The sequence below is a fragment of the Mus pahari genome, chromosome 4 (assembly GCF_900095145.1).
Source record: "Mus pahari chromosome 4, PAHARI_EIJ_v1.1, whole genome shotgun sequence".
Taxonomy (NCBI): Eukaryota; Metazoa; Chordata; class Mammalia; order Rodentia; family Muridae; genus Mus; species Mus pahari.
The window spans coordinates 34,866,402-34,880,905 of NC_034593.1; the positions used below are offsets into that span (position 1 = coordinate 34,866,402).

Consider the following 14,504-nt stretch of genomic DNA (forward strand, 5'->3'; position numbering starts at 1 on the left):
GGGCTGCAGGAGGAGCCTCAGCAGGAGCCGCACGCGGGCGGCCCCTCGGGGCGGCGAGGCCGGCGGTGAGATCCCAGGCTGTAGCTCTTGGGGACCCTGGGAGGATGCGGGCGGGCGGGCCGCCCCGGCGAGCGGTGCAGCGGAGAGCGACCCCGAGGAGGGAGGCGCTGCTGAGAGGGCGGTGCTTAAGAGAGCGTCCGTCCGCTTGCCACGGCTGCCCCGGCGGCGTTGCCGGGAGACGGCTTCGCCTCCCCTGGTGTCGCGCAACCGCCGCCCCGCCCCCGCCCCTGTCCCGCCCCGCCCCGCGGCTCCGCGGCCTCCCCTCCCTCTTTCCAGCTCTTTCTCGAACCTGCCACTCCGCAGCGAGCCGTTGCCGAGCGCTGACGGGAGCGGCCGAGTGCGAGGCGGCCGAGCCTCAGCCGATCGGTAGCTCGCGCCTCCCGGGGCCGAGCGCGCAGGCGCAGACCACAGTAACTGCCGGTTGGGGGCGGCGAACCGCAGTGGAGACGAGGCGGCGGGCCGGGCGGAGGCGGCGCGGCTCAGGCGGGCGGCTCCACCTCCGCAGTTCCGACGCCCTGCCCTAGATTTTCCGATAGAGAGAGGGTCCTCTCCTCTGCTTCTCGCAGGAGTCGCAGCGCCCGCAGTGGGGACCCGCAGCGGGAAGCGGTCTCCGCAGCCCGAGCCTCTGGCGGGATGTCGGTGGTGGGCATTGACCTCGGTTTCCTCAACTGCTACATCGCTGTGGCGAGGAGCGGCGGCATCGAGACCATCGCCAACGAGTACAGCGACAGGTGCACGCCGTAAGTGCCGCACGCCCCCTTTCCTGGGGTGGGGCCCGGGATGCCCCCTGTGACAGGTGCAGCGTCTACAGCCAGGACGAGGAGGGCAGGGGCTTCCCTCTGGCTGCTCGGCTCGCCTCACCTCTGCTCGCTGCAGATGTCCCTGACCTTAGGGCCCCTGCGTTGGGCGGCAGGAAGGGGATGATGGGGTGGGGGGCACCTTGGAGTGGTGTCCTGGACAGGGAAGAAAGGTCTGCGGCAGCCAGCGAGGGGTGACCTGGGATTATCCTGTGCTAGGAAGCCGGCTAGAGCTCTGCGTTCTGCCCTCCCTCCCCCCATCTCCTGAGCGACAGCTTTCTCAGAAAGTGACCCCTGGTTATTGTACACCTCGGAAAACGAATGGCAGTTTTCCTAACACTAGAAGTCATTGGCTTTATTTATTTGTCTGTCTGTGTGTTTATAGAAAGGAGAGATGTGGTGGTGTCCTTGAGAATTTGAGATGATCTGACCAGTTTCCGGAGGGATTAGGTTAACGCTGCATTCACTATGAGAGACTCGGACAATGGGAATCTTAGCTGTACATTGGCAGTATCTTTCAGTTAGTGGAAATTGCCATTGTTAGAAGCTACTACCTAAAGTGCGTGTCTACTTAGTGAGCTGTTGGTGAGTCAGAGGCAACAATCCTGTATAAACAGGACTGTGGAGTGTTTCCATTATGAACTCTTGATGAAAGACTTTGTAGCATTATGTCATGGAAACTTGTGTCCACACGTTTACTTCTTTCTCCTTTCTGGAAAGTTTGTTGGCAAAGAACACAAATAATACTTGCACAAGAAAAACTCTTTGTACACTCTTGTTCACCTATAATTTGATGAGGAAAATTCTGCTCATGTATTTTTTTGGAAAGGTGAATGATCCATACTATATTTTAAACTAATGTCAGCAGAGATCAGTGTAAAACCATCTTTAAATGATGAGGTTAAAACAGTTCTAGTAGTTTAAGAATCTGACAGTATGTTTCAGAGTAGCATTAGTGAATACAGAATGCTTTGATTTCTTTTCAAATGTAGTCTGCAATGTTTTAGGCCTCCTCTTTTTCTAGATTGACCCATTCACATCTCTATTGAAATTCTAGATACACAAATGTGAACATTAGTCACATAACCACCATAATTCCAGGATCAATAATTTACTCACAATTTATTCATTTATTAAGTATATATATTATGAAAAATTATTAAACTTAGAAATATAGGTACATGAAGAGGCAAAATTAAAAATTATAATTCTATCCAAAAATAAAACTTCTAGGTGGTTTTCTATTTGTTTTTAAAATAGAAAACTTGATGTTATGTTAACTAACCTCTATGTAAAGTATTTCTATTCAAATAGTTTTAGTGTTTGTACAATCATTAATTCCATCCTATAGTCTGCTTTCAGGTTGCTTATATTTTATTTTTGCAAATGTTACAATAACTACCTTTTTGTTTACTTTTACTTTGTGGATTTGGAGTTGGGTCTTATTTGTTTGAGAAGTGACATTGAGTGGATGAAAAACTACTGTGGAGTTTTCAGATGATTATTTTGCTTCAGACAAATACTCAATGACCATATTTGCAATTTTTGTTGTTGAATTTAAATTTGTTTAGGGGTTTTAAGGGCTACAGTTTTTTTGGCAAACTGTAACATAGCCAAACCTAAGTCTGCCCTAAAATCTTCAAGTATTCATGCAAACAAGCTGATTCCCAGTCACCTCTTCGATCTTAGGGGTGAGGGATCTGATATCCCATAATAGGTATACAAAGTTGTGATATTTCACATGCCATTAATAATCTTTTTAGTCTGTGATCATTATACTAATTATGACCATCACTTTGATTTGGTAAAACTTTTCATTAGAGAAGTGGGGGTCAGGCGGTAGGTAGCAGGTTCTAGATCCACACATTTATCATTAAAAGAACCTTAAAATGGTTGTGCATTCATATTTGTGTTTGGACTGGGTGAATTTTAATTAAGGTCATAAACCTAAAATAATTAGCCTAATAATTTAATAGTTGATATGCATCTGCAATGGCCGATCAGTTTCTGGTTTTATTTTTGAGACAAGGTTTTGAGTAAATAGCTCAGGCTGATCTTGGACTTGATCCTCCTGCCTTAGCCTCCTGAGTATTGAGCTGAAAGGCATGCATTCCCATGCATAATACCTGATCAGCTTTTTAAATATTTGTCTGTGTGATTTCTGTTGATGGGCTCAAGTTATGAACTAATTTATTTATGTTATGTTTAGTAAGCATTTGGAAGCTTGTATTATTTTCCATTTGTTAAAATATTTAATCATTCTGGCCATAATAAAAGATTTGAATTTTTTGTTGAAACTAAATTGTATATGCTTAGAGAATATTTTTCTAAAAAAGCCTGTTATAAAGCCTGTAGCAACAAGATGCCATCCCGAGAATATTTCTTCCTGACATGTTCTCCTATGACATGCCTACCCTTCTATCCCCCAGATAGATAAACAGGATTCAGATGTCTTTTTCTCCACAGAACTTAAGTCTCTTTACTTACAAACACTGAAAGTCTCTGGAGAGTAAAATGTTTCACAAGCTTACTTTAATGTCTAAAGAATCATGTTTTACAACTCTTGATCTATGCCAAGGCAGTGGCTCTCAGAGGGGTTGGATTTTGCCCTCACAGGAACATCTTACACTTACCTGAAGATTCTTTTGTTGTCACAGTTGACAGAGGGAATAAAAAACGGTGCTATCAGTGGCATCTGGTGGGTAGAGGTCAGCATATAGCTATTCAGTATAACCCCACTTGCCCAACAAAAGAAGTATCTGGCCCAGAATGTTAGCATTGCCATGGTTGAGAAAGTCAGCTCTCCAGACACCTTAGCACTGTAGTTGAAACAAACAATTTGCTTAGCTGTTGAAAATTTGATTCAGAGCCAAACTGGCAACATAGAAGAGGGTCAGAAAGGCTCACTAAGGAAGTGAGCTTGCTGTCTATCTCATATCACTATTCATCAAGCAACAACACAGTGACAGAAAAACTAAGAATATTATGATCTGTGTCCCTGATAAGGGACAGGGAAAAGAAAAATAGGGCTATTTTTTAAAGCTTATGTAACAGAATTGAGAGGAACAGACAGATGAAAAGATGGCTGAATCAAAAGGGCCTCAGTTAAATAGTGTCAGCCCTTAAGCCATACTCTGGAATATAACCTTTGTTTTATATTATACATCACCATATAACTATTACTACTACTATAATATTACTCAGAAACTTAATGAATTCTCATTACTTGATGCAAATAGTTCAGATTTACAGTCTGGCCTTGATAATTGTCTTAATCAAATCCTCTTATGAAACTAGCCAAGTTGTAGTATTCCTAGTTACCATATGGATCCACTTCTCTGTTCATTTTACAAGGGCCCTTCCTGTGTACCTACCAGTCAGTGATCCTGGCCAGTGCTGTGCAGGAGAACTTTCTATTATGTATATTCGTTCTCTGTTTACTTGGGTTTTTATATCTACTGGCTACATGTGCCTGTAAGGAACCTCAAAGAAGACTGATCTTGAGACACAGGATTTTGTTATTTTAAATGTAACTGACCACATGTGAGCACTGGCTACCACGTTGAACATGAGGACAGTCGACCTTGTTTCTTACAGATTTCACATTTTGATCTAGAGATACAGCTGGGGAATTAATTTGGATTAGATGGTACTATATACTATGGAAAAGTAAAATTGATTTGAGATGTTACGAGATGTCTCTGTTAAGGAGAATCAGGAAATGCTTTTATAGGACTGTATGGAAAGTGTCAGGCCTGATAACTTCTAAAGAAACTTACTTGGCTCCTGATTTTAGTGACTGGAGGACACTTCCCTGCTAGTATTATAGCAAGGACCTCTTGCTATGTCACAGCATGTCAGAGAAATCAAGGGGACATGCTATGTGTGTAAGAGACCTGACATTCTTCTGTAAAATTGGCACTGATGTTCTGAGTTTAATGCCCATAATCTGTCTCCTAAACCATACATCTTAAAGGTGCTACCATCTCAGTGTCATTACTTTGAGACCGGGTTTCTAGCACATGAACCTTTAGAGGGAAGCCGTAGCCAACCTCAGCACCACCCATATGCCTGGAATGCCCTTTCCACAAAGCAGCTACAAGTTAAATACTTCCATGTTCTTTCAAGTTTTAATTTAGAAATTGCTTCTCTATAGCCCTGTTATGTAGAAGTGGCTGTTCTTTTTCATACTCCTATGTATTCTGTTGAATTTGTTCAATAAATTAAAATTCTCCAAGGATAGAAAAATGACTTATGTATACAGTGTTTGTTCATTGAATAGTTTCTTGCAGTTAAAACTAAAATCTTGGAAACATATCCTTCAATCACATGATAAAAATGTCATTCTTTACTTTTATGTTAACATGCAACATGGAGATTAAAATAGCAAGAATTTGCATTTTCATTACGTGCCAGGTGTTGAAAGCATTTCTTGACACCTACATTCACTCTCCTGATCCTCACATCACCTGATGAGCAGGTGTTGCCATCACCGGCACTGTATGGGAACTGAAGAAAAGGACACTTATATAACTCCCACAAGATACCTGTTGAATGACAGAGCCTGAGTGCAAATCGAGAAGCCTTACTTTGCTAAATATGACTACTCATAGCAGTAGAATTTGAAAAATAATTTTGGTACCATTACAGTATTGGCAATTATTAGGATAGTTTTTTAAATTCTAAAATTCTGATCACTATTTTGTTGATATACTATTTCTACCACCTATTTTTACATAATCATTTAAATTCTTTTAAATTTACTTCTGTATAAGAACCATTTAAAACCACATAAATGGTATACACAGAAGCAGAGGAACTCTTGTTCTCATATTTTTTAGGGCCTGTATATCTTTGGGATCCAGAACTCGAGCCATTGGAAATGCAGCTAAGAGCCAGGTATGTTGTTCGTGTGGTTGTTTTGACTTAGAGAGAAAGTTAAATGCATGATGGTAGTTGAGAATCCCAAGTGCGACAGAGTCTAGTATCTTTGTATTTTGTCAGAGAAACTTTGCTGGGTCTGATGGCACATCCCTGTAATCCCAGTTCTTGAGGCAGTGGGATTAAGAGTTCAAGGCAGCAGAAGCTGCATGAGATACTGTTTGAAACAAAACAAAACAAAAACAGAGAAAAAAAGGATAGGAGTGTGGAAGAAGCGGGAGAAATAGATTTGCTTTGACTAATTTTTCATGTTATTTCTTTAAAAACTTGTAAAATTTGGATGTCTTTCTTTCCATGTGGATTTTTCCTGTCTGATCACGTTTTATAGGGGGCAGTCTTCTGGATCATTCCATGACTAAACAGAAGTGGTTTTAGTAAAAGTAAGTAGAGGAAACAAAGTAGATAATTTCCAGAGTGGCTCAGTGTGGCCATGAAATTTAAGCATATCTCCAGGCTTCTGAACGGCATATGAATAGAGTATTAATTTAAAGTTTGCCTGGTAGCTTGGTGACTTTATATTGTTTTGACTTTATTTCCCTAAACCAAAGCCCTTGGTAGTTGTTTCTGATGTTTTACATATAGGTGGGACTTTCTTCCAGTTCTCATGTTTGTAACCCTAGGGAAGCCGAGTTAGGATGATCAGGTGTTCAAGGCTGATCTCAAGCGAGTTTAAATCCAGCCTGAAGCTACATGAAATCCTCTTTCAAAAAGTCTGTAATTTAATGTGCTTTTCTTTCTTTGTAACTTGGTGGGGATCACTTACTCATTTATTCAAAAGCTGTTGCTTACAGTTTTGAAAGACTGTCTTTTTTTGGTTTTTCGAGACAGCGTTTTTCTTTGTAGCCCTGGCTGTCCTGGAATTCACTCTGTAGACCAGGTTGGCCTCAAACTCAGAAATCCACCTGCCTCTGCCTCCCGAGTGCTGGGATTAAAGGCACGCGCCACCAACGCCTGGAGAAAGACTGTCTTTTTTTTTTTTTTTTTTAATTTTCTTTATTTACATTTCAAATGCTATCCCGGAAGTTCCCTATACCCCCCTCGCCCCTGCTCCCCTCCCCACCCACTCCCATTACTTGGCCCAGGCCTTCCCTTGTGCTGGGTCATATAAAGTTGTGAAAACGTTTCGTGTTTTCTATATTCAAATTGTATACAAATGTTAGTTATGTCATGTAGTATATAAATGTTAATTATTCTTAAAAATAGCTCCTTTAATTAGTTTATACATCACATTTTGGTATTTTTAAGAACTTTTAAATTTTATTTGTGTATGTCTATGTGTCTGTGTGTGCATACAGAAATGGGGCCAGTGCACATGGAGGCCAGAGGAGATTGTTGGAGCCTTCGGAGCTGGAGTTAAAGGCCTTCCAGGCCACCTGATGTGAGTTTTGGGATCCAAACTCAAGTCTTCATGATCGAGCAGCAAGCTCTCTTAACCACTGAGCCATCTGTCTAGTGCCACCTATTTTGACTGCTTTAAATTTAGCAGAAATAGTTACTTTGTTTATAGCAGGCTTTAATTTTGTATCTCCTGTGAATTAAGTTAATTAAGCACCCCTATGTTTTCATTCTCTGATGGAAGTTCAAGATCTGTTTGCCCTCAAAGGTCACTAGGAAAGCAGGTACAGCATCTCGGTGTATATAGTCTGAACAAAAAAATTATCTTGTCAAAATATCAGTCATTTTCAATCAAGAGTGCTGCTTAGCTCTACTACATGAAAGGGGTTTTAATTACTGGTGATTCTCAGCAGTGGGAACAGTATATTATATATAAGATACCTCACAGGAAAATATATATTGAGAACAAAGGAAAACTGAATTATTAAAATCAGTTTAAATAAAAACAGGAAAAATGGGGAAGGGTTAAGAGAAATGGCTCAGTAGTTAAGAGCACAAAATGCTCTTGCAGAGGACCAGAGTTAGCTTCCCAGAACTGCTAGTAACACCAGCTCCAGATGTGACTCCCTCTTTTGGCCTCCAAGAGCCCTTTATTCACAGGCATCCACACACCCACATACACATAATTCAAAAGAAAACATTTTTAAGGGGAAAACACAAAATCAAAGATAGTAATTAACTGATGGAAAGTGCTGAAAGGGGTTGGAAAATTGGTGCAGCAGCCAAGAATACTACTGTTGTTTAGAGGACCCACATTTGATTTCAGTACCCACATGGTGGCTCACAGCCATCTGTAACTCCACTTCCAGGAGACCTGATGACTTCTTCTGGCCTCATCAGGCACCAAACATGCAAGAAGTGTACAGACATACATGCAGGCAAAACATGCAAGAAGTGTACAGACATACATGCAGGCAAAATAACTATATACATAAATTTTTCAAAGTGCTGAAAGCAAAGAGATAATTTGTCACTAGATTTTTACCATATTACTTGAAAAGTTTTAGGTTTTATATTATTGCCCCCCCCCCCGCTATCTCTGTCTGTCTGTCTGTCTGTCTCTGTCTCTCTGTCTCTCTCTGTCTCTCTCTGTCTCTCTCTGTCTCTCTCTGTCTCTCTCTCTCTCTTTCTGTGTGTGTGTGTGTGTGTGTGTGTGTGTGTGTCTCACTAACTTCTAGGATAAGAAAGAGAATTTAAGAGATACTGAAGTTACATACATACTCACATTATAACTTTGCTTTCTAGTTGGAAAAGAAGAAAATGAAGTAAAATTCTGAATTTAAGTGTATGAATTTAGGGATTTGGTGGTTTTAAGTATTATAGTATCTCATTTTGTCTCAAGTAACTGATACCTTCAAATGTGCATTGCCAACAGATAGTCACAAATGTAAGAAATACAATTCATGGCTTCAAAAAGCTTCACGGGCGATCATTTGATGACCCCATTGTGCAAACGGAGAGGATCAGGCTTCCATATGAGCTGCAGAAGATGCCTAATGGAAGTGCAGGCGTTAAGGTAAGCATCGTGGTGAGAGAGTGCAGCGTCCCCTTAAAGGAAAGGACAGTGTGAGACGGTCACTATCATACCCTCAGGTACCATCTTCTGTCTCAAGGCATAGTACATATGTACATCTGTCCTGGCTGATTTATTGTCACTTGACACAAGTTAGAGTTATTTGGGCAGGGGAACTCTAGATTGAGGAAATGTCTCAAGTATTTGCCTACAGGCAAATCTGTAGTACATCTTCTTATTTACAGAGGTGGGGGGCCCAGCCTGTTGTGGTGGTGCTAACCCTGGGCAGGTGGGGTCAAGGGGTGTGTAAGAAAGTAAGCTGTGCAAGCCATGAGGAACAAGCCAGGAAACAGTATTCCCCAGTGGCCTGTATCATCAGCTCCTGCCTCCAAGTTTCTGCTCTGACTCCCCTGGATGATGATGGACTACACTGTAAGCTGAAATAAACTCCTTCCTCCTCAAGTTGGTGTGGTCATAGTGTCTAATCACAGCAGTAGAGACCCAAACTAGGGCAGTGCCTGAGAAATAGGTTCGCAGTGATTTTAGTGAATGCAAAAACCATTCTAGCTTAGAGAGTAACTTTTAAAATTAGTATCTTTGTTTGATAGAAGAAATGACTATCACTGGGAGAACTCCATTGGGTGAAAATCTTGGAGAAGTAAAGGCAGAGCCACAAGTGTTTCCCCAGAGTAGTATAACTGACAGCAGTTCTTCAAGTTTATAAGAACCTTGTAATATTTCAAAAGGTTAAAGCAAACTCCCTTCTGAGATATGGATTCTGGGTTTTTGAGTGTATTCTAGACACTTGATAGCAGAAATAGCCAATATACACTTGTGAGATACTTCAAAGTACAGTCAGTGTATGACCAACAGTTCCACTCCTCTGTAACCTAAAAAAGTTGAAAATATGTACACAAAATTCGTTTGTATGAATATTCATAACATTAATGATGTGATGTATAGTAACAAAGTTACTATATTTGTGTATCCATCATGAGTTAGATAGAGGAAATATATCTATACAGTAGAGTAATCTGCAACTATAAAAAGAAAGGCCTGATATACCATACATGAACTTTAAATACATATTAAGTAAAGGAACCCCGGCACAAAAGTCCACATAATTTAGTATGAGTCCTTTTTATTTGCAATATCCAGAATACAGTACATGCATGTGTGTAGAAAGTAGATTAGTGGCTGCTAAGGGCTAAGCGGAAGGGGAATAGCATATATAGCTAAATTTATGAAGAGATGTTTGGAAAGTGGAGATCCATGCACAATTTTATAAGCCCTTTATAGTATACTCCTGGAACTTTATGCTTTGTGACTATCTCCCTACAGCTGTTTTTAGTAATTCTAAGCTTGAAGTGTCTGTGCTGTGGATATGCCTGTATTTCCAGTTTTAGAAGAGGATTCTGACTAGAGTAGATGGCAGATTTTAATAAGGAGAACGTTGTTGTTAAGATAGGTCAGGGATGCCCCTGAGAGGTTAAAGACAGAGATAGATTTTGAAGGTATGCTTTGGTATAATCTGTGGGTCAGTGATTGCTAAGTGGAGCTGGATAACTAAGCTATACTAGCATTAACTAAGTTGGAAAATTGAAGTCAGATATTGTTTAGGTTTGTGAGGTCTTGGTAAAAGACCACTTAGCAATCCTATCTATTATAGGTTACAACTTAAGATCATTAAAATATTTTGCCTTTTTTCTTTTTTAAATAATAAGACTTAAGGGTGGAGGATTTATTTAGCTCAGTTGTCAAGTGCTTGTATAACAAGCACAAGGACCTGAGTTTGGTTCCCGGCACTAGAAAAAAAAAGTACACATGTACAATTAAGTAAAATAGATTGTAGTTCATGAATGAGCTGGGGAAAACTATTGTTTAGGGAAAACTAATTTTTAAGCAATAGAAGGTTGCATATTCATAGTGTGTGTCTATAGGATAGTTTAAAGGGCTTTTTTTTAAAAGATAGTTTAAAGAGTCAGTCCTGTGATCCACTTCTCCATCTTTGGAAGCTGAATATTGCTAGACAGCCCTGTGTATTTTGCCCACTTTTTTTCCTTATAGAGATTCATTTGAATGTACCTGATACTCACTTCCTCTAACCCTCAAATACCTTATACAAAGGAGTACTGTGCACCACGCCTGCCAGTTACTGTAAGACTGCTGCTTGATTCACACCCTAACTTCAATGTTACCCCCTTACTTTTTAAATTTTTAACTTGTTTTGATTTGATGTGCTTCAGTGTTTTGCTTACATGTATGTCTGTATTAAAGTGTCAGGTCTTCTGGAACTAGAGTTATAGACAGTTCTGAGCTATCAGGTGGGTGGTAAGAATTGAACCAGGGTCCTCTGGAAGAGCAGCCAGTGCACGTAAACACTGAGCCATCTCTCTAGCCCATACCCCCTCATTTTATAGGCAGCAGTTCAATATCATTTGTTAGTTACTTCTACATGGATTGCAAACAGTAGAAAACAATTTTAGTTGTGGTTCAGATCGTTCGTTTCCTTAGATATATGCTTATTTTTACATAAAGATTGCTAGGCTTGAGAGCATTCTCTTGAAATTTTCCAAAGGTTAGTGTCAGGTGCATTCTGGGGGTCTAGAGGCAAAGAACATAGGCTTATATTAGGTGAATTAAATAGTTGTTTTATGTTCTTCATATGTTCCTATGTTTTAGGTTCTTCATGTCACTTGTATTTTATCTCATGTGTATCGGTGTTTTGCCTGCAGTATGTCTGTATCATGTCTGTTGTCTTCAGAGGTCAGACTCCCCGGAACTAGAGTTAGAGATGCCTGTGAGCTGCCATGTGGTTGCTGGGAGTTGAATCCAGCTAAGGAAAAGCAGTCCCTGCACTTAACTGCTGAGCCACCTCTCTAGCCCTGTTCTATATTGCTTTTTAAATGTGTTAAGTTACTTTAAAGTACAGGTTTGGGGGCTGGAGAGATGGCTCAGCAGTTAAGAGCACTGACTGCTCTTCCAGAGGACCTGAGTTCAAATCCCAGCAACCACATGGTGGCTTACAACCATCCTTAATGAGATCTGATGCCCTCTTCTGGGGTGTCTGAAAAGAGCTACAGTGTACCTACATATAATAAATAAATATATCTTTGGACTGGAGAGAAGAAAAGTGTCTGAAGACAGCTAGAGTGTACTTACATATAATAAATAAATAAATCTTAAAAAAAAAAAGTACAGGTTCCTTGCTCAGGTTTATCTCATATCCCTAAATGCAACACAGTTAGGCAGTAAAGTATAGCACAAACCTTGTCTTCATTAATTTTAAATTTTATACTTAATCCATACTTACCCCTGGGAACTTTGGTGTAATACATATTACATATTCTTAATATGGATTTTTCCTTTGTTTTCCTTGTGTCTTAAATTTCTTGTTTTCAAAAACATGTGACTGAAGCTTTAATTTTAAGCTGAGGAGAACTAACTTTAAAAATAGAATTTTATCTTTTTTCTACATTATTTATATGATACTTGGAAAATGAATGATAAAAATTACTGGTTTTAAGGACAAGGACCTAAGCGGTCCCTTCAAAGTAGTGTCCTTTGTGTGGAGCTAAAGGTGAGAGGCATGCCCAGTGTTGCTAGTTACTGTATGTAAGGAACTAACTCGTTTCCACCGTGGTGTGACATGTAGATGACGGTACATGCATTGTGAGTGGGTAACTCTTAGCATGTCAATCTTGGTTGTAGGTGCGGTACCTGGAAGAAGAGCGGCCCTTTGCAATTGAGCAAGTCACTGGGATGTTGCTGGCTAAGCTTAAAGAAACCTCAGAAAATGCCCTGAAGAAGCCAGTGGCTGACTGTGTGATCTCGGTGAGCAGCAGTGCATTGACGTCAATAAAAAAAAGGGTTCTCTTTGTAATTTCTCCCTTTGGCCAGAAAATAACTTATATTGTCTTTTTTTTGTTAAAAGCTGCCTTATTTGGTAAAATTTAGAATTGGCTTTCCTATTAAGTCAGTTCTGATAATCAGCAACCCTTCAAAAAACATTGTTTTATTATTTTAGTGGCTGATGCCACTGACACATGTGAGATTCTTTCTAAGGGACAAGTGAGAAGGCTTAGGAGGTGAAAGCACTTGGCCACCAAGACAGAGGACATGAGTTTGATCCTGAGAGTGCGCATGGTGACAGAAGAGACCTAATTCCGGAGGGCTGTCCTCTAACTTCTGCCTGAGTACCTCCTCCCACATATGTACACACACAAATCCATACGAAGATATACACTAAATGAATATAACTTTTAAAAACTTTTTGAAAGATAATCTTCCTAAATAGATTTAACTTCCCAACTTCAAATACATAATGTTTTAGGGAAAAAATTAAAAATTCAAAGTTAGGGATGTGAGGTTACAGGTGGGAGTTTGAAGTTACAGATACTCTGTCTCAGGAAAAGACATATTTAAGAATTCTTTTTCCCCCACCAACTCTCCCCCCCTTTTTTTAAGAATTCTTTTTTTAAGGACCTTAATAAAATATTTATCTACCATAGCTTATCTCTTGAAATCTCATTGAATAATGTTAACCTTTTAACTTATATATTTCAACTTAATGTAGATATATTAAAGTTGACTACATAAGTTGAAGAGTTTCATATCAGAAAAAAGAATTAGATTATGAACTGTTCAGTAAACTTAACCATCAAATATTCTCATAATTTGAATTCAATTGGAAAGAAACGTTACAGATTAGTATTTTACTTTGGAAACATTTATAAATAGCAGTTAATAGTGTTTATCACTGACTTAAGAACTATAGTAGTTTAATGTGTATTAACACATTTAGTAAACTTCAGAGATTCCCTCATAAGGGTAGACTATTACATCCTAGTTTTAATATTGAAAAATATAAGGTAATTCATTTCCAAGAGTGTGCTTGCAGTGTTACCACTGTGAATATGTTTAAGACTGGTACAGGTGTCCTAAGGTCTGTCTGTCATAGTTGTATGAGGACAGGTCTAGTCTGTGGGTTACTGTACCTATAACAGCTACAAAAACATGTGTTCTATAAATTAACCCATGAGTATTATATGAACCATACATATTCATTCACTTACAGATTTTTTAGGAGAAGAATACTAATATCCAGGACAAACAAAATATACACCAAATACAACACAACCAAAATAAAGACTGCTGACTTAAAACTTATGCTGAGCATATGTCGTGTGCCTTTAATCCCAGGACCCAGGAGGCAGAGACTGGCAAATCTCTGTGTTAAAGGATCTATATAGTGAGTTCTAAGATAGCCAATATATATAGTGAAAACCTGTCTAAATAAATAAAAAACCCAGCAAGCAAATTGCTTAAGTTGGGAGCAATGGGATGATTCAGTGAGTCAAGGCACTTGCCACTCAAACCTGGGGCCATGCCTTCAGCCCTCTGAACCCATGTGAAGATGGAAGAAGAGAGCTGCTTCCACAGGCTGTCCTCTGACCTTTATACATATGCTGTGATATTGTACAACCCCCACATACACATCCTAATGAGAGAAACTTTGAGATGGGTATTGTAACTTATACTAAGAATCCCAGCACCCTGAGGTCATCAGGGCACTGAGTTATTTTGTACATTAATATATTCAATTAATTTTTTAATTTTTGGGCTAAATGAAAGCATTTCTTATCTTGACATAAATAAGAATAAGCAAGTATGGAAAAAAGACAGCATTTTCAACAAATGGTGCTGGCACAACTGGCGGCTATCATATAGAAGAATGAGAATAGATCCATTCTTATCTCCTTGTACAAAGCTCAAGTCTAAGTGGATCAAAGACCTCC

At 39.8% G+C, this 14,504-nt stretch overlaps 1 protein-coding gene across 1 annotated transcript in view; it reads left to right on the forward strand.

Annotated features, from left to right (window-relative positions):
• Positions 1-359: 359 nt before the first annotated feature.
• Positions 360-14,504, forward strand: part of Hspa4l (heat shock protein family A (Hsp70) member 4 like) — a 54,428-nt gene continuing 40,283 nt past the window's right edge. Inside the window, exons 1-4 of the mRNA XM_021195570.2 lie at positions 360-800; positions 5,699-5,756; positions 8,569-8,709; positions 12,418-12,540. Coding sequence (XP_021051229.1) covers positions 694-800; positions 5,699-5,756; positions 8,569-8,709; positions 12,418-12,540 — 429 coding nt within the window. The 5' untranslated portion in view covers positions 360-693. The remainder of the gene's footprint in view (positions 801-5,698; positions 5,757-8,568; positions 8,710-12,417; positions 12,541-14,504) is intronic.